The sequence below is a fragment of the Protopterus annectens genome, chromosome 7.part0, assembly GCF_019279795.1.
Source record: "Protopterus annectens isolate FY-2018-M chromosome 7.part0, PAN1.0, whole genome shotgun sequence".
Taxonomy (NCBI): domain Eukaryota; kingdom Metazoa; phylum Chordata; order Ceratodontiformes; family Protopteridae; genus Protopterus; species Protopterus annectens.
Window position 1 is genome coordinate 816,047,316 of NC_056739.1, and position 20,616 is coordinate 816,067,931.

General features: G+C 39.3%; 1 protein-coding gene across 1 annotated transcript in view; it reads right to left on the reverse strand.

Moving 5' to 3' along the window:
• Nucleotides 1-20,616, reverse strand: part of LOC122806107 (actin-like protein 6B) — a 298,586-nt gene that overhangs the window by 17,480 nt on the left and 260,490 nt on the right. The window contains exons 13-14 of the mRNA XM_044076345.1: nt 10,183-10,278; nt 9,022-9,108 (exon numbers count right to left, since the gene is read on the reverse strand). Of these exons, the coding sequence (XP_043932280.1) occupies nt 9,022-9,108; nt 10,183-10,278 (183 nt within the window). The remainder of the gene's footprint in view (nt 1-9,021; nt 9,109-10,182; nt 10,279-20,616) is intronic.

The window sequence follows — 20,616 nt, forward strand, 5'->3', positions numbered from 1 at the left end:
CGAGTAGAGCTGCAGACACAGGAGTGGCCCTCAGACGTCAGTCCTGGATGCGGCTCTGTAATTTTGCAGACCCCTTTAAGGCGTCCTTCACAAACTCTCCCTTTGATGGGACAACGTTGATTGGCCCTCAGGTGAAGGACACTTTAACCAGGTGCGAGCAGGACGGCAAGACTCTATCTGCCGTAGGAGTCCGTTTCTCCACTCCTTCTAGACCTTACCCCAAAGGTCAGAAGGGAGGGAAAATGTGGTTCCGGAAATCACAAGGAGTCACGCCTGACGCACGTGGTCAGTTTACCCCCAGAGGCAGAGGGGGTAATAACAGACACCGCCCTAGGGGCAGAGGGGGTCCGCAGAACCAGGGCTCCAGAGAGCCTCTCTCTGACAAGCCCTTCCAGCATCCCTGAGGTGTTGCCCGACTGCCCACCCTTGGAGGCAGTCAGGGGAAGATTGTCGCTGTACCCAGAAGCCTGGCTTTCCCTCTCTCAAGACAAATGGGTACAGTCGATCATATCCGAGGGTTAAAAGATTCCTTTCGAGGAAAGCCCCTTCCCTCAAAGAGGTTCCCTTCCAGACGTACCACCCGGTCTAAGGGAAATTGCAAAATTAGAGGTGTCAAAGCTTCTAAAGAAAAGGGCCATCCAGCCAGTACCAAAAGATCATTTAGAGTCCGGAATCTACTCAAGGTTCTTTTTGGTCCCCAAAAAGACGGGAGACTGGAGACCAATATTAGACCTCAGCAAGCTCAACAAGTCTGTCAAAAAGACAAGATTTTGGATGGTCACACTTCAATCGATTTTGCCCTTTCTGGGCAAAGACAACTGGATGTGCTCCATAGACCTTCAGGATGCGTACTATCATATAAAGATTCACAGGCGCTCCAGAAGTTTTCTCCGCTTTCGGCTGGGGACCAGTCATTTTCAATTCAGAGCCCTGCCCTTTGGCCTCACTACAGCCCCCAGAGTGTTCACCAAATGCATGGCAGTGGTCACGGCTCACCTGAGACATCAAGGATTCCAGGTGTTTCCGTATCTCGACGACTGGCTCCTCTCAGCCACCACCAGGCATCAACTTCTCCAAGCCAGAGATTACACTCTACGTCTCTGCTGTCACTTAGGAATTTCAGTCAACTTCGAAAAGTCTTCCTTGTCACCCTGCCAATCTATTACCTTTATAGGCGCAAATCTAGACACTACTCGGATGTCAGCAAACCTAACAAGTCAGAGAATCCTAGATATCCAAAACCACGTTCGGATCATCCTATCCAGCAAAAGGGCACAAGCCAGGTTGGTCCTGAAAGTGTTGGGCCTCATGGCAGCTGCCATAACACTTCTTCCTCTGGCCCGCTTTTACATGCGTCTCCTACAATGGATGTTGTTCACCCAATGGTCCTTCCAGCAGCTTCCCATGCGTCACAAGATTCTGGTGACACAAACCTGCAAGAACCATCTATCCTGGTGGATTTCCTCTCCTCTAGTTCATCAAGGCAGACCATTTGTTCCCCCGGCCCCGGTAGCCACTGTCACTTCGGATGCCTCCCTGATCGGGTGGGGGGGGCATTATCAGGGCAGGATGGTTCATGGCACGTGGCAACCGTTCGAATACCACCTGCGCATAAATGTCCTAGAGATGAGAGCAGTACTTTTAACGTTGCAAGCCCTCAACGACTTTCTCCCTTTAGGGACTATTGCAGTTCACACGGACAACATGTCCGTCGTGTGGTACATCAACAAGCAGGGCGGAACCAAGTCCTATCCCTTGTGTCGAGAAGCTCTCAGACTTTGGCAATGGGCGATCTCCTCTCATCGGTTTCTGGTAGCAACGCATATCCCGGAAAACCAACATAATAGCGGACAGATTGAGCAGAGCTATTCTCATGCCTCACGAGTGGTCTCTCAAGCAATCCATTGTGGAGGAGATTTTTCAGAAGTAGGGCCGCCCATGCTGCGATCTTTTTGCTACACCCCAAAACAGCAAATGCCCAGACTTCTTCTCTCTCTTCCCACTTCCAGGCCACCCCAGAGGCGCTCTTACCCAAGATTGGCCCGGGGACTTCTTTATGCCTTTCCTCCCTTTCCTTTGATACCACAAGTACTCCAGAAAGCTACCGTCTTGAGAGCCAAAATGATTCTCATTGCCCCTTACTGGCCTCGACAAATTTGGTTCCCGTTCCTTCATCGCCATCTTTTGGTGCGGCCTTGGCATCTGGACCCAGTTCCAGATCTTCTGACCCACCAGTTGGGTCAACTGCACTGGTCTGTTCCTTCCCTCAACCTCACAGCTTGGTTGCTCCACTTCCTTCCTTAGCCAGGCTTCCTATGATCTCTAACCCCGTTAGAGATATCATAGTAGCTTCTCTTAAGTCCTCTACCAGGAGGATTTATTCTAGCAAGTGGAAACGCTTCTCTTTTTGGGCAAAATCTAAGAACATACACCCCTTTACTGCCCCTATTCAGTCGGTCTTGGATTTCCTTGCGGAAATTTTTCACTCAGGTTCTTCGTCGTCCACAGTCAAAGTTCAGTTGGCTGCAATCTCGAACTTCCATGTCGGCTTTGCAGACCACAACATTATGTCCCACAAACTTTGTAAAGCCTTTCTCAAAGGAGTGTTCCTTCTTAAACCCCCTGTTAGAGATCCTCCACCACACTGGGACTTGCATTTAGTGCTGACATCCTTGATACTTCCCCCTTTCGAACCGGCTGCTTCATGTTCATTAAAGTTTCTTTCTTGGAAGACACTTTTTCTAGTCGCTATTACCTCGGCTAGAAGAGTGTCTGAACTTCATGCCCTCTGTGTTCGTCCCCCTTATTTGGTCTTCCACAAAGACAGAGTATCCTTGAGAACCAACCCATCCTTTTTGCCCAAGGTTGCTTCTAAGACAAATTTAAACCAATCCATTGATCTCCCTGTATTTTTTCCAAATTATTCTAACAGGGCAGAACAAAAATTGCATTACCTAGATGTTCATCGCCAACTTAGATATTACTTGGACAGAACAAAGCAATTTAGGAAGTCCGATCAGCTCTTCCTGTCTTATGCTGAAAATAGAAAAGGTCTCCCTGTTTCTAAAGTGACCTTATCTAGATGGCTATCTTCCACCATTTCTGACATTTATCAGCTTAGGGGCAAACAGCTGAACTCAAAACCTAAAGCTCATTCCACAAGAGGTCTAGCCACTTCTACAGCCTTTCAGGCTAGACTACCCTTAGATACTATTTGTGCAGCAGCCACTTGGGCCACTCCTCATACTTTCATTTCTCATTACAAATTGGATTTGGCCTCCAGGGACAGGGCAAGCTTTGGTTCCACTGTTCTCAAGAGTCTGTTCCATTGAGCCACCCAGGATAGAGGTGCTAGGGACGTGGTCCCATCCAGCAAGAATGAAGGCGAGATTGACAACTTAACATTTAGAAGTTATGTACCTACCATAACGTTCCATGTTAGTTGTCTTCTCTCGCCTTCTTTCTTGCGTCCCTCCCTCCTGTCCCCCTAGCCTGGACAGACCTTGATCTCCCCTTTTCTTTGGAAGATTCTTCTTCCATGGACACCAGATAGCTCTTGTCCTTGATTCCTGGTTTCCATTACAGCCTTTTTAGGTTAGTGTTTCTCTTTCCTTAGTGGAAAGTTTTTATGGGCAGTTTTTCCTCTAGATACCAAACGAGATCTGGGTAATTACCGCCTTGCATCATGGGATATGGGGCTGCCTCGAGCTGGTAAAAGTGACTCTCGAGCTTAGCAAGTGCCGGGTCGGAGCCGAGGATTGGCTACGAACCCATCCAGCAAGAAAGAAGGTGAGAGAAGACAACTAACATGGAACGTTATGGTAGGTACATAACTTCTAATTTTTTTCCATTTTTGTTTTCTAGGGCGGTAGGTTTATCATTTGAGCCTTGCCTAAAAAAGGCACTATGGGGGTGGCAAGAGCCTTTGCCAATATCCGGAAGCCCAGGGGTGACAGGTGCAAGCCGTTCCTTGCGAAGCAGCGTGGCTTGTCAAGCATGTCATCCCAGGCAGACAGACATTGGATCCCCTTAGAATGACACCAGTAATTAAGCCAATTATTAAAGCTGATCATTTTGTCTCTGTATTGTGGCATCATTCTTGGTGAGGGTAGGATACTGCTCAGGGTCAGGGTCATACCGGCCTGGGCTACATAATCTGAGAGCTCCTCTATGTCTCTTTTCATGTAGTCCAGGGAGTGCGTCTCAGGTCATTCACACCGGCATGGACAATGACTGAGTCATACTTGTACTTGCTGTGGAGTGACCTGAGTGCTTGTGTTATGTGGCGGATTCTAGCGCCCGACAGGCAGCTTACTGTGATCTTTTCCTTGTTCAGTGGGACGTCAGTGTGTCTGACTATGGAGTCACCTATAACAAGTGTGTCTGGCATTGTGTTTGGCCTTAAGGACTGTGACTGTTTAGCACACTGACTTTGAGAACTATGTGTTGCATGTCTTATGTCTTGAGGTGGCAGTTGCTTGGGTGTTTGCTTTGGAGGCCTCTGTAGTTTTGGTAGATTTTTGATCAGTGCCTCCGAGTATGTCTTTGTGTGTTTATGTGTTTGCTTTGCAGTTGTGATAGTTCTATGTGAAACTGGGTTTGTGGTGTGCGTGGTTTCCTTCTCCTCCTGTCTGGTCTTGCCAGTCCTGAGTTGAGAGAGCTCAGCCTCCAGTTTGGCTATATAGCTGCATCTTTCACATGTATTTGTGTTTTGTGGGAGAAGGAGTGGGTTGTCTGTGTACATGAGGCAATTGTAACATTGCCTCAAGATGCCAAGATTCACCAGCTGAACAGGAGGGCGCTAGCAACTGACCCTTCGACATGCTAGAAAAAGTGAAAAAGTTTGCTGTGTAACTGAGTCAGAAGGGACCTATAGGAAATGGGTACTCAAGGGATTCTAGGCTAATGTAGTACTTTGTTTAGTATATAAGTACTTTACCTATATAAAAATGCTTTAGGAGCAAGTGCTGAGCTTTTGAGATAGAGAATAGACTGTTTAGATTGCAAGTAGAGAAGTTCTAAGGGAAAAATTGAAGAGCAGACTTTCTGAGCCAGAAATAGTTTAACCTTGTTTAACGGCTGCCGATGGTGCTCTATGGGCAACTCCGGCTAAATCCATAAAGCGCACTAAACCGGGCTTTATAGCAGGGGGTTGAAAAGAGCTAGGAATTGACCCAAAATGGCCAATAGACTACAATTTTCTGGCTGGAACCACTGCTCTAGGGACAAATAGGCTGCTCAGTGCTCCCCACTCCCACTGGTGAACAAAGAAGCTTCCCTTTATCCAAATAAGGATACGGAATAGCACAGGAACCAAGCCAAAGCCCAGAGATCAGCAAACTCTGAAGACTGGACTATTCTAGTTCAGTAAGGCGGGAAAACAAGATATTTTTTTGCAGAAAACAGAGGAAAAACAGACAGTAAATGCTATAAATGCTTTTAAACGGCTACCGCACTTGAGTGTATTAGCCTACAGGTAAAATTAAGCAATATATGAATATAAAAGTATATAAAGACCAGACCTCCTCTCATTCATGTTGCTGAGAGTTTGATTGTGTGTGTGTATGTGCATACAATGCTACATTAGCGTCTTATTTAGCATTAATTTCTCCACTACGCACCAAGTGAGTTAAGTTCCGGCTTTCCCGTGACCCTTAGTTGGATAAAGTGGATAATTAGAGAATGACAATAAAATTTAAAAGCAATGCTCCCTGATTGTGCCTGCAACAATAAATAAAAAGTGATGCCATACAGTAGTTGGTACTAAATGAAGGCAAGCCTTCTACAACTAAAGAGAAGGCAGACTTGAATAAGGTAAAATAAGGGATCTATGACATCTTACTGTGGGAATATAACAAATAAAACAAGTCTAGGTAATACAAGAAAAACACAAAATTCTGCAGCTTTCATGCCAGGAAACCTACTTCCTCAGCCTTAACATGTTTCCAGAGTTTAAAGCATAAAGAGAGTATCATATCCCTCAGGCAGAAGACTATATTCGACTTCGACTTCTTCAGCAAAGTGCTGTATTATGTAGCACCTGGCTTCACTTCTACATTATGTATCTTAATGGCTCTCCTGCATGCTTATCCCATGCTTTCTCTCCCTCCATTCCATCTTTCTTGCATTCATTAGTCTTCATACATCCACATTATTGTTCACACATTACAATACCTGTGCTGCTGAATCTCTGTGTATATATATATATATATATATATATATATATATACCCTTATTCCTTTCTTTCCAGCATATGGGTTTACCTGCTTATCGTACGTGGTATGCCTTCTAATTTCATTAAAGTTTCCCTTCAGTGCTGTCTCTTTAAACATCTCACACATGTTCAACATCTTACTGCAGTTTTACAGCATTTTGGGTATATGAAGTGAAACCATATATATATATATATATATATATATATATATATATATATATATATATATATATATATATATCAGTTTAGACTTGCTAAAACAAGTGAAATTGCCCCCATAACCAAAATCCTCGAAACAGGTTACTGCCTGCCTCTAAAAAGACTATTTCTGATTAAGCCCGTCACCACTTCCTAAAAAGCTTGCAGGATAAGTCATTCACACTCAACCAAGATTTAAGAATGCAATAGGTAAAAAAAAACTTAAAATACATATTCAGGAAGTATTGCACAACAGACAATGCGAAGAATGAAACATCTCACTCAAGGTAAAACTTAGAATAGATATTCAGGAAGTATTGCACAACAGACAATGCAAAGAATGAACATCTCAAGGTAAAAAGTTGTTAAAATACAGACAGAAAAAGAAAAAAACTGACAGGTTAGACATCACATGATATAAACAGTACAGTAGTTCTGGCATGTATACAATACTGTGCTACAGTAAAGTTAATTATTAATTTAATGGACAAATGTAATTAAAAAAGAACTATACTTTTACTTCACAGATACTTCACAGATGCTTATCTTGAAATAAAACTGACTGGAATGTTAACAACTGCTTATCAACACACCATGTATTTTTGACAGTTTCACCAATTAGAAGACAGCTACTTAAGAGATTCTCCTAAACTGACTTGCTGATGAGCAGCTAAAATAACTGCCTATCAATCAAGCTACAAGTGCTCACTGGTAAAAATTACTCTAGACCCTGATGGTGCACACATACATACATACGTATATGGGTTACAGAGAACCGGTTGAAAGTTCCAATTGTCGAAAAGAAAAAAGGAGGTACAACTAATTGAGAAATCAGCTGATTGAATGTACTGGCAGTTCTTTGCAAGATTTACCATTTCCCAGCTGTAGAGCAATCTCGGAGTTGGTATATACAGTATAATTAATAGGGGGCATGGGAGTGCAGTGCAGCTTGCCCAGTTGCCTTAGACTTCGAAAGGCTGCTAATTAACAAGGTTGTATTCAGTCAGTTTATATACATATATATTTCTGTGTGTGTGTGTGCATGCCTGCGCGCGCGCGCACACACACACACACACACACACACACACACACACACACACACACACACACACACACACACACAGGAAAGGGATGCAAACTCCATTTTCTTTTGTCAGAAGCTGTGTTGCATGCTGGAGCAAGATCACAAATGCAGTTACAGTGGTGTGCTTTCAGTCCCACAGTTATGCAATCTAAGAGTTAGAACATTTAGAGCTTTGGAGATAGGGTGGTACAGGAGAGCTTCCTGTCCCATAATACTGGCTTTGGTGTTTTTTTAAATAGAAAAATGTGTTACAGTGACAATTTCAAAACAGTGAAGTAATGAGGTTTTGACTTAATTCTACTATTTTGTGATCTTGCAGTTAGTATATTTTGAAAGATGGAGGGAGGGGGATCTTGCACCCCTACAAGAATGCCGTGGTTGATTTTTTCTTTTGTGATGGACCAGGTGTTTGCTGTAACAGTTTCATCAGAATGGGTTCTAACCAATGTTATTTATTGGAGGACATATAAACTCTTTCGTTGAATCACAACTGACTGAACAAATTTGACTGAAAACTCATTTGATTAATTGATTCACTGAAAATTGTAAAGTAAAGAAGTAGTGACTTACTGTGTGTGTTCTCTTTTCTCCTCTGTTGTGCGACCATGGAATTTGTATATTTAAATAAGGGGGTGCAGGGGAGCATGACCCTCCCTGCAAAAAAATCAAGTTTTTAAGGTCCGCTTGCTCTAATCAAGTTTTTTTGTGAAACATGTTTTGTGTGTTAGGAATGATTTAATGTGTGTGTGTGTGTGTGTGTGTGTGTGTGTGTGTTATTTTATTTTCTCCACTGTTGTTGCAAATGTGGAATTAGTATATTTACAATTAGTCTGGCACATCATTGTGTATTGCCTTTGAAGTTGTGGACATAGTTGAAGAATGCCTTGTTATTGTCCTTGGCATGAGAGTTTATTTTACCTCAAATTTGACTTTGATAGACTTGATTAGCCCCTAAGTTGCTTGTTTAGATTGATGAGGGAGTCTTTAGCTTGCTGGGCATTGCGGTATGGCAATTTGGACATGGAAAAGCTCAAGCATGTCATACTATTTGACCCTTTTGACCCTATTTGAGATATGTTTGTTTTTGAAGTAAATTTGTCCCTGTCCTGTGCAGAATATAGTCTAACTGCATGGAAGGCATTATACCCCGCACTGCCGGGGTGTTCTTCGCAGCTCTAAACCAGGTCTCAGCAACTGCACAGATGTCTACATTCTATTTTCTTGTTTGAAGATATATACACTGGTTTTCAAGTGCCTGTTTTCAGCAATTGACTAGTTAGTTTCAAATCTGTCTGCACAAAACTAATACATTTCAACACAGCAGAACTGTACATAAAACATGAGTATATAAAGAACGAACAAATACAGAGTGGAAAAAAATAATTCACTAATGGTAATTTGGTAGAATACAAAGATCACTTGCAATGATGATATACAGTAAAACAGATCGTATGTGCATGTGCGCACGCACACTCACAACGGGCAGCTTATTAATGCAGACTCTGAGAATAGTGAAAACACTTACCAGGGAGGCCAAGATGGACCCTCCAATCCAAGAACTGAACCGACGCTCCACTGTACTGTTGCTGGCTATCAGCTTCAGCCTCATACTCTAGGCAAAGAGAAGAAATATGTATGGATTGCAGAAAGTAATACAGACTTATTAATACTGTGTCTTACGGATTGTTTTTGGCACAAACACACTCTCATTTAAGTATAACAGCACTGAAATATTATTTTTCCAGAAATATCTTTTAAACAACTTACAAATAGGAAACTCTTCCGTCCATAAGTTTCAAACAAATTACATGCCATATGCAAAACAAATAATTAAAAGCTACAGCATACTACTAATGCAGTCATCATTACAATGTTTTTTCTAAAATTCTAATTTACTGTTTCCCAAGCTTTCAAAATGGGCAAAGAATTTACAGCATTTATTTTTGTGGATCAGCGTACTTATGGCCACTATTTTCTGTGTATGTATTTAAATGTAGGCAGTATGTCTATAAAGAGCACTATTTTCTAAGAGAATCATTAATGGATTGTAGTAGCTTCTGTTTAGACTTACTCAGAGGCACCATTTCCTGATAATAGGGTTTATTAGTACTGGCCCAGTAGGGTAGAAGCAGAGAATCTCATGTAACACAGGGATGGCCTGGGCTCAACAGTAGGTCTAGTAATGGAGGTGGAGTTGAAATAGGAGATGGGCTATGTATCTCTCGAAGGCAGTTTTCTCCAAACGATAAAGGATATTAGAGTCTACTGTTCAGTGATAACTTGCCAGAAGATAAGCAGATTATGCATGTTTGGACTTCCACCACTGAACAGAAGGATGGGGAAGAGAAGGTACTTCTCCCAGCAAGTGCTCTTAGGTGGAACATCAGAAAAAAAATACCACCCAGTCTCTACTGTAAATGCCCTGGCCCAAAGGGACTAATCTAATGATCCCAAAGACACTCAAACAGGAGTATTCAGATATCTAAGATGCCACAGCCTCGAGAGACTGCTAATTTTCTGGAATAGTGTGACCATGTACAGGCAAGTAACGAACAGCCCACTGGGAAATGTAGACAGTAGACTGGGATCTGTAGTTGCCAGCTGTGCTGTAACAGGAAAATGGTGGAAACCCAGTAACAAAGGAAGAATGGGTGCAGCACATTGAATAACAAAAGCTTTTACTTACAGGAGGAGTTTTCTGTGAAAGCTCTCTATTCAGTCTGTCTGTAAATCCTTGTAGTAATGTGTTGCCACCAGTCACAATTACACTTCCATACAGGCCCTGGGGAGGAAAGATCAAGTTGAAAGTCACATATCTTAACATCTGTACTCTTAGTATACTCTTTCACCCATTCTACATCACTGACATAACCTGTGATAATTACTAAAATACCCCAGTCTTACCAGTTCTAAATTACCTAATCAATCTTTTTCTGAACAAATTCAAATGAAAAATAAATAAAAATGTGTTACCTTTTTTTCTCTTCCTCCACCTGCCAAATGCCCGTTTTTTTTCCCAATACATCTGCATGTATAATGACAAAAAGGCAAGTGATCCTGCTAATAAATCATCCCTTACCAGTTCTCTATTTGTTGAAAGATGCAGATTTCCACATTCAAACTGGTAGACTGGCAATAATAATTCAAAACCTCAAAATGGACTTGGCAAAACTGCCCCCAACATGTTAATGTAGTGAAAGATCTAAAGTGAAATAAAAAACACACTGCAAGACCAACAAACTGCCACCTCACTTACTAAAGGCTGAGTTCTTTCACAAAAACACTGATTCATCAGAACAAAATGCACCTGAAATATACATCCTTACATAATAAATACATGATAAATATAAAACTGATGAACCAAGTATCCATAAAGTTAATCAAGTCATACGATCAAAACATAACATATATTACTTAAGAAGAAAAACAGTTAATACAAATATTATAAAAAAATAATAAAAATATATTATTTTTTAAACCAAACAAGTGTATAAAAGACATTTGTTTAAGTGTCCACATAATCTGGGTTGGCAATCTGCTTTAAGATTAATTTGCCATCTTAATTCCAAATTTTCTAACTTGTTATTTGTTAGACCCCTTTTATATTGACCCTTATAGAGTCCATACCAACAACAATACATTTAAAAGACATTCTATAGTCTATTACCATTAACTTTAATGGAATAAATATATTCTTAAATTTTATCATAAATATTTCTCATGACTAAGACTACCCACATAAAACACTTTGCAATTCAGACATGTAGCAATGTATACAATTTGTGTACTGTTTGAAAGCAAATCTGTCCTTAGGGCTGTAACTTACTTCCATATGTGAAAGGAATAAAAAGGCCCATAATTTAAAAACCACACTAGTTACAGGCATAACAAGGAACTGTACCATGATTGTCTTAATGTCTAAAGGTGAGAATCCGGACAATGAGAAAGTAACAGCAAGTGCCAGCACCTCCCCCTCTTAAGGATAAACTCTTGTGAGATTTCTTGAAATAATGCTGTATCTGTCAAGCTTACTTTTAAACATACAAGATACAAGTCTGTCATTAATGACATTACTGGACTGTAATGCAGAATGATGCTGAAGTAAAGAACAAGAAAATAGTTTTGAAATGTTTTAAAAGTCAGTAATTGAAATGCCCACATTGCACCTTAATGTGAATTTGTCACCTAACAAGTAGATACTTGCTAGAATGGAAACTGACCATTGTCAGAAGAATGTGATACCTACTGATCCTTAGTGCCAACCTACACTTGAGAGTCACTTTTATTCAAAATAGGCATTTATGTGGTGTAACATGCCAATTACTTAAAAGACCAGAGTTGCCAATGAATGTAATACATGTATGTTTATCTTTAAAACTAATGGCATCTTTAGTCACTTTCAAGAGTTCCACTTGTATAATTATGAGACTTAGCTGCCTGTTCACCACTGCACTGTTTTAAGACAGAACCTGATGAAACTGAAAAATACGTTTTTAAATATATTTTATTTGTAAATTATATGTTTTATTTGTAAATTAACAAACTGCAAAAATGTAACACTTAAAATTAGTGATACAATAGTAACCAATATAAGCGTATGACAAACAAACCATACACACACAATCCCAAAGAAATATTAGATAAGCTGGAGAGACATCTGTCTAACTTTTAATTATAACATTTAAGCAAACAAATATAAATTAATCTGTTCTGGGTAGGCTAAAAAAAGACTGTGCGCAAATTAACTTCGGTCAGAAAACTGGATTTATGTCTGTACTACAGGCCTCACATATTTCAGAGTATGTAAATTTATATTAACAGGTTATTTTAAAAGTTTTCAAGTGTTTAAAGATCAAAAGACTAAGTTAAGACCAACTTAAAGCTGTTAAATTCAACTAGCGTTTGGTAATATAAAAATATGATAAATGTAAAAACAATGATATGACAACACAATGCTGGTGGATAAATATCTGAAGATGGGATGTCTAAAATCAAAAATTTCCAAGAAATGGGAGTCAACATCTGAAAAAAAAGGTCTATATTATATTCTCCAAAGCCGACAATGTCGAATCTGACATTGTTGACACGAGAATATCGAATGCTCAGAATATCGAGCGTGTAAATGGAAATCTCCGTAAGGGGAGATGTCTGTTTACTGCAATGTAGTGCGGTCTCGGAGTTGGTATATTTAAGCAGTGTGGGGGGGGGGGGGTGACTCATTAGGGTACTTTTTATTTTTTGTCTTTTTATAAGGTCGATGTTTGAAGACATCGACCATATGGTGTCGACCATATGTTGTTCGATGTTTTCAAACGTCGATCTTATAATATAGATCCAGACAAAATATATGTGATCCTTTGGTGCATATAAGACCAAAGTTTTTTTTTTTTTTTTTTTAACAAATTTGCATTCCCAAAAAAATGTGTAATACATCTGTACTCTTCAGTGTTGCATGCCTTTCATAAAGCAAGGGAAATGGGGTAAAAGTAGGCTTTTTTGATGGATAGAATCATAGAAGAAAACTACGATAACAGCCCTAGAACCTTTTTAGGCCTAGCCATTCATGTTCCAAGTTTCCCAATTATCAGTGCCCAAGGACTAGAACAGATGTGGTATATGCCTGTGCCTTATGGCATCTAGAATCTGACCCTGTCCATAAAGGACACAGTAAGCCAGGGATGAATTTGCAATTTTTTATCCATTGATCCAAACCGCATTTGAATAGGCTTAGGGAAGAACTCTGCTAAAGATGAATGGGGACTCTGTTCCCGAGAATGGGTAATCTCTGGGAAACATAACCTGTCCCTCCAACATGCTTTGTTTATGTCACAGATGAAGGTTAGATTGGGTAATTTTTGTTTTGCAAATGTATAGCAAATCTATCAGGACTGGATCAGAGAATGCCTTGTAGGTTGGGCACAGATCGTCCCCTCAGTAGTCTACAGGAGACTAAGTACAGGGATATGGCCTTGAGGCAGTCCATATAGAACATGTTATTTACACCCTGTATTATTATTATTTTTTTTTTTTTGAGTGAGGAACCTGTGCAGTTGTACCAGCTGTTGGCCTGGTCAAGTATATGCCAAAGAATGCATTGTACTCAATTCTTGATCTAGTGAGGGATGAATATAGTGGGACTATGATCTCCTGACCTGGATACCATGTCCTTAATGAAGGATATTCTCACCATCATGGACACAGGGTGAACAAAGTTCAGGTTACAGTCAATCTGAGTTTTCAGCTCCCATACCACTAGGTCTAGTCTTAGGGGAGTGTTAGGAATGTTGCAATTTTCCAGGATAGTTGTCTTCCCAAGACATTATGCATTTTTTGCACTGCATTTTAGGCCATGGCTCTAGTTATTTGTCAGTGTCAGACCTTCCTGGAGGACATCTACATCTTTGGGGGGTTTGATGATGGCACCCAGCTTGCAATCATCAGCAAATTTGGTAAACCAAAAGCCCTCTACATTTACCTTGACTTCAGAGAAGCATATTGTGAACAGGAGAGGTCTTAGTACCGAGCCCTGAGTGACAGCACTAGTAACAGGCCTCTTGGTGAAGGTGGATTCCGCCAATCTAACTTCATGTGGCCTGTTAGCCATTTGGCTATCCATCAAGTGACAGAGGGATTTATGCCTAAATTTGAGAGCTGGACTATAATACCAGAATGAGGTATTGTGTCAAATGACTTTGCCAGATTGAGGTTGCTATCTATTCACTCAGAAAAGCCACACGAAGAGTACACTGTGGTAACCTTTATGAATCCCCCTATAGTGTAATTTAATCGCTCGCATACTGTGTCAGTCTGCTTAAGAATAAGGTGGTTGTCAGTTAACATGAGACAAGTGTTGAACTGTCTTACAATGCCCATTGCTACCAGGCAGGTTATAGAGACATTAGGAAAGTGCACATCCATGACCGCAAATCCTTTTTTGTGAACTACGATGGGTGGTGCAAGAAAGGTTTCTAACCAACTAAACTGGGAGTTGTTGGGCTGAGGGTAAGGTTTAGGATTGATCTAAAAAAACACTTTGGGGGTAATGCTTCACAGCGGGCAGGTAAATTAGCTGATGTACACTCAGCTATGTATCTGAGAAAATAGCAGGATGTTTATATTGCAAATTACAACGCTGGGTGCCTATACAGAGCACTGCAAACCAGTGTTGCACATCTCATAGGTTCATAGGATGATACGAGGTTATTGGCCCAGAGGCCCTTATAAGCCTAGCCAAGGATTTGGCCCATGTTCCCTAAAAGTCAGCACCTGTTTCCCCTATCCAGCAGGTGGGATCTTGATTTTTTTTAAATACACTCTCCCAGTTCCAGGTGATTCAACTGCAGTACCTCTAATGTAGTATACATAGCTCTGTGCTCAAAATGTTCTGCATATTATATAGGAATGACTACAAGGAATTTAAACAAACGCATTAGGGAGCATTATTATGCTATAAAAATAAAAAGTGATAATAATGCATTGTAAAGGCATTCTGTTAGCTGTACTTCCTATAAAAATTTCACTTTTTCAATTTTAGAGCACACTGAGTTAGATTTAAGAGGTGGAAATTTAAAAAATAAAATTGAAAGAAGAGAGACATTATGGCAACTGTGACTGGGAGCAGATAGTTCTCCCCAGGCCTAAATGAAGTTATAAATATTAAATGTTTTTTAGTACATAGAAAGTTGGCTTTCTGACATTTTAACAAATATGCAGTATGTTCTTTTAAGTTAATTGTGTCTTAATTAATTGCATAATTGACAGTAGGTATGTTTTTAACATTTATAAAGATGGTTTCATTATTTTTTTTACATTTCTCATGAAGTCTTTTTGATGAAAGCGTCAATAAAGTCTTTTTACGCTAATTTGGAGGTATTCTGAGTTCTACAGTGATTTTTTTTAAGTTGTTTGTTTTTGGGTCACTGTTGTTTTTGGTTTGACGTTTGTTTTACGGCAAGTTTGTCCGAAGACGTATTGGATCTTACTCTGCATTCTGTGCCAAATAGCCAGGTTCCACTCATGGATGAGGTGGTGTAAGTTTTAAGGGAAATACAGAAGTCTGTGTCTTGTCTTGCAATGAGATTGAGTCAAAGTAAGACTGGTGGTGGTGAAAATAGTACTGTGAATAGCCAAAATCACAGTAAACCTGCTCCTTCAAACAAGCATTCCACAGAGCAAATTAATTAAACTAAAGAGGTACTGTACAAAGATGTTTCCACAGCTTTAAATTATTCTGGTAACGTGTTTCGCTTAAATAAGACTGAATGTTCTAATTCTACAACAAATGAAACTGAGGATAACCTGTTTGAGCATGAAAAAGGTCTCAAGAAATACAGGTCATTAGTTGTAGAAAACAAATATTTTGAACATTTTGTTAACAATATAGTACCTAAAGGGTTAAGATTTTTTAAGGCTCCGAATGGGGTACACAAGGATGACCCTTTTTTTCAAGAACTTGATACATTTTTTAACAAAGCAGGTTTGGAGTTTCTGAGGCTCTTGATTCAGCGTAATAGCAAGAGAAAAGAGACATTAAAAAGTGAATTGGAGGCACTTGATAATAATTTTAAAGATATTTCTGTTGACCACGATCAGTCAGATAATTATATTCAAGTGCTAAACTCTGTTAAAAAATATGAGCAGTTAATACAACGAAAAATGAGGAAAACAGAACGGGACCTTAAAGAATATAATCAGGGTATTACTTATTAGACCTTGATAAAAAAACAGTTACGTTCTAACATAAACTCTTTGAAGCAGTCATACATTTCTATGGTGAAAACCAAGACTGGCCCTTTAATTCAAGGTAACAAGCAGGTTACCAGTATGATGACTGCTTCTGAATCTTTACGTCACCACCAAGGAAGTTCTAGCATGCAGGACAACAATGGAGCAGTTGGTGGAACTATTAATACCGCAAATAAAACACTTGCGAATGGGAGTTCTAATTCAAAAAACTTGAAGAGAAATACAACAACAAGACGCTGAAATAAACACTAGGAAGGAGTCGGTTTCGGAAGTAAACAGCTTTAGTGTTCCTGCTGTTTCAGTGAGTACTGAGAGTAAAATATATAATTTTAACTGACTTGACTTTGACCGAATCTCAGCTATGAATATTGCAACTGGGTTTTAATTTCATTCCCAGTAAGCGAGCTAATTTAGCTCAAACTTTGCTCAAGTTAAATCTTCATACAATAAAACTTAATCTAATGTATATTTTGAAAGATGTGCAGGTGAATTTATTAATTTATTTATTTATTTATCATTTGTTGACCGGGAAAGTCCGACTAGGTTCCACAGAGCCTGTTTTCAGCGGAGGCCCAGGGAGAAATGCTCCAGATGCATGTCTTTTTGTAATAATATAAAAAAAACCTCAGTATACAATCCTATATTACATAACACTTTAAAAGTGTTTGAAACCTTTTGTGAGAGAGACATTAGGTCTATTTGCTAATACTAAAGCAAATTTTTCTTTATTTAATTTAACCAATAGTGACAGAAAAATTCTGTTGGATTTTAAAGAAGAATGTAATTTACGCTTATGGAAGCTGACAAAGGGGGAGGGATGGTTATAATATATACTCATTATTACAATGTTGCCAAGGAAAACATGTTAAGTAACAAAAATTTATATCAAGAGGTTAGCATGTTGCAAATTGAAAGAAGTAATAGATATGTTAAATATTTATATGAATGTTTCATGAATGGTGAATTTTCTTTAGACTTGTATAATTTTCTGTCTGTAGAAACATCAAGATTAGGTGTTTTATTTGGTATACCTAAAATTCACAAGCATTCCTTACATCCACCATTCCGAACTATTGTTTCAGCAGCAGGCAGTGTCACAGAGGGTATTCCTTTATACTTGGACAGTTTGTTGAATCCACTTGTACAAGAGCTACCATCCTATATTAAATATTCTTGGTCTTTTTTAGACCAAATTAGGATGTGTTTTAAGAGAAATAATTTCACAGAATTAGATACAGTTTTTTTTCTGATGACAATTAATGCAGTTTCTTTCTACACATCCATTCCTTTGGTGGAAGACATTGAATATGTCTCCATTTTTTTGTATAAATATACCAAATGGAATGATTCTAGTATAAAAACATGTATATGTTTGATGGAACTATTATTAGGAAATAATTATTTTCTATTTAACAAAAAATTTTATAAACAGCTGCGAGGTGTGGCAATGAGAGCTACTGTAGCCCCAGCATATGCAGGATTAGTTATGGGATGGTGGGAGAAAGAAATTTTACCTACAGTAATGTCACAATTTAAAGTTATTTTTTACTGTAGGTTTATTGATGATTTGTTTTTTATGATAAAAGGACCTGTGGAAAGTCATGAATTATTTTTATCTGCTTTGAATTCCAGTAATGATTTTCTGACATTCACATTGGGAGATGTAGGACATAAAGTTAACTATCTGGATGTCGAATTAATTTGGGATGGATATTTCTGTAATTTTTCTAGTAACATTTACAGGAAAAATACATATAGTAATAATTATTTACATTATCAAAGTAACCATCTACATTTTATGAAATCAAACATCCCAAAAGGGCAGTTCATTACAGCGTCACACATGATTAGTAAAGATGCTAATTTTTTTCCAAGAAATAGAACACATAACTCATTTATTTTTACAGAGAGGTTATTATAAAGAAGTATTGGATAAAATTGCACTTGAAATAATTAAGAGGCATACAACTGATTTTTCTCCCTTTTTGATCAAAGGGTTAATGCACAAAGAAAATGTTACATCTATAAATTCCACTCCCAGATGTGTTATAGAAATGTCAGTTGACAGCAGAAAAGTCATTTCTGTTATAAATGACAACTGAAAAATCATTTCAGGTAATAGTGATTTGAAAGAGATTTTAGGAGAAAAGCCTAATTTTGTACACAAAAAAGGAAATAATAATATTAAAGGTATTTTGGAAAATAAACAAAGGTTAACACTTTTATTTCCCAAAAACCTAAAGGAATGTACAAATGTCAAGAATGTAATCTTTGTAGGTACATACACGAGGGACCTCACATTTATTTTGATTTTTTGAAGTATACTATTCCAGTCCCAGGTAGTTTCAACTGCAGTACCTCTAATGTAGTATACATAGCTCTGTGCTCAGGATATTCTGCATATTATATAGGAATGACTACAAGGAATTTAAACAAACGCATTAGGGAGCATTATTATGCTATAAAAATAACAAATGATAATAATGCGTTGTATAGGCATTCTGTTAGCTGTACTTTCTATAAAAAGTTCACTTTTTCAATTTTAGAGCACATTGAGTTAGATTTAAGAGGTGGAAATTTAAAAAATAAATTGAAAGAAGAGAGACTTTATGGCAACTGCGACTGGGAGCAGACAGTTCCCCAGGCCTAAATGAAGTTATAAATATTAAATGTTTTTTTAGTAGATAGAAAGTTGGCTATCTGACATTTTAACAAATATGCAGTATGTTCTTTTAAGTTAATTGCGTCTTAATTAATTCTATAATTGATAGGTGTGTTTTTAACATTTATAAAGATGGTTTCATTAAGTTTTTTACATTTCGGATGAAGTCTTTTTGATGAAAGTGTCAAAGTCTTTTTACGCTAATTTGGAGGTATTCTTCTGAGTTCTACAGTGATTTTTTTTTAGTTGTTTGTTTTTAAGTCACTGTTAGTCAGTTTTTGGTTTGAAGTTCTATTAATGTCACAGACCAGGTTAAGGCCTTTTGTGTGGGTTGAGCAAGTGGAGTTTGACTTACGGATATACAGCAACTCTATCAAGGCTGGGCCTGAGATGGCCTTGTATGCCAGACACAGGGAACCTCTGAGCAGTTTGTGTGAGACTGAGTAGAGGGACAGGGCTTTTAGCCTATTTGTATAGGATAGGTGTTTGAGACCCTGGATTTTCCTGGTCATGAACTTCTGTGCTATCTCCAGCTGCTGCATGTGCTTGGCAATGTACATACTGAAAGGGGCACTGTACTCGATAATGGGTCTGATAAGAGAGGAGTACAGGGATGTTATGACCTCCTTGTTCTTGAATGAAATACCCTTATTTATGAGGTGGGCCATGTACAAAGCCTTCTGTACAATGGAGGCAACATGGTGGTCAAAAGTCAGGATGCTATTAACCTGGGTGCCGAAGTCCCTCAATGCATGCTTAGTACGTTGTTATTAATGTGATAATTAGTGGGGATGCCATTTTCCCCAAAGGGGATAATGATGTATTTCTTGGCATTCAGTCTGAGGCCATGCTTCTGGCACCAGTTATTAGTTTGGGTAAAGCCCTCTTGTAGGAAGTTCACATCACTAGGGGAATTTAAGACAGTGGCCAGCTTGCAGTTATCTGCAAACATGGTCAGCCACAGACTACTGGTTTTGGCTTGCACCTCAGAAAAATATATCCCAAACAGTAGAGGCCCCAAGACCGATCCTTGGGGTACACCGCTCATTACAGGTCTACTACTAGAGCTGGCTTCCCCTAGTTTGACTGAGTGGGTTCTATCAGTGAGTCAGTTAGCTACCCATCTGGTAACATAGGAGTTGATGCCTAGCTGGGAGAGTTTATTTATTATGCCAGAGTGGGGAATAGTGTCAAAGGCTTTGGCTAGGTCAAGGTAGGTGGTGTGCACTGTCTTCCTCTTGTCCATGGCTTTGGTGACTGTTTCAAAGAAGTCAACCAAGTTTAACAGGCATGATCTCACTTTGACAAAACCAAACTTTGCGAGGTCAAGTGTATGGAGGTTGCCAATGTCCTTGTTTATTAGGTCCATGATAATGTGTTCCATGCCCTTGCAGATCTGGCTAGTTAGGCTGATGGGACTATAACTGCCTGAGTCAGTGGACGTTCCACCGTTGTGTAGAGGGATGGCAGTGGCTGTCCTCCATTCAGCTGGAATGAAGCCGGTGCTCAGGCTTTGGTTGAATTGGGTGCCTAATGCAGCTGAGAGCTCATGCCTGAATTCATGCACAATACAGCCAAGCATGTTATTGGGTCCCATGGAGACTGTGCTTTTTGCCTTTGAGAGGGCATTGAAGACCTGCTCCCTGGTGGTGAGGGGAGGGGGGCAGGTGCTGGGGATGTCCTGGTTTACTGATGGGGAGGACAGGGGGGTGA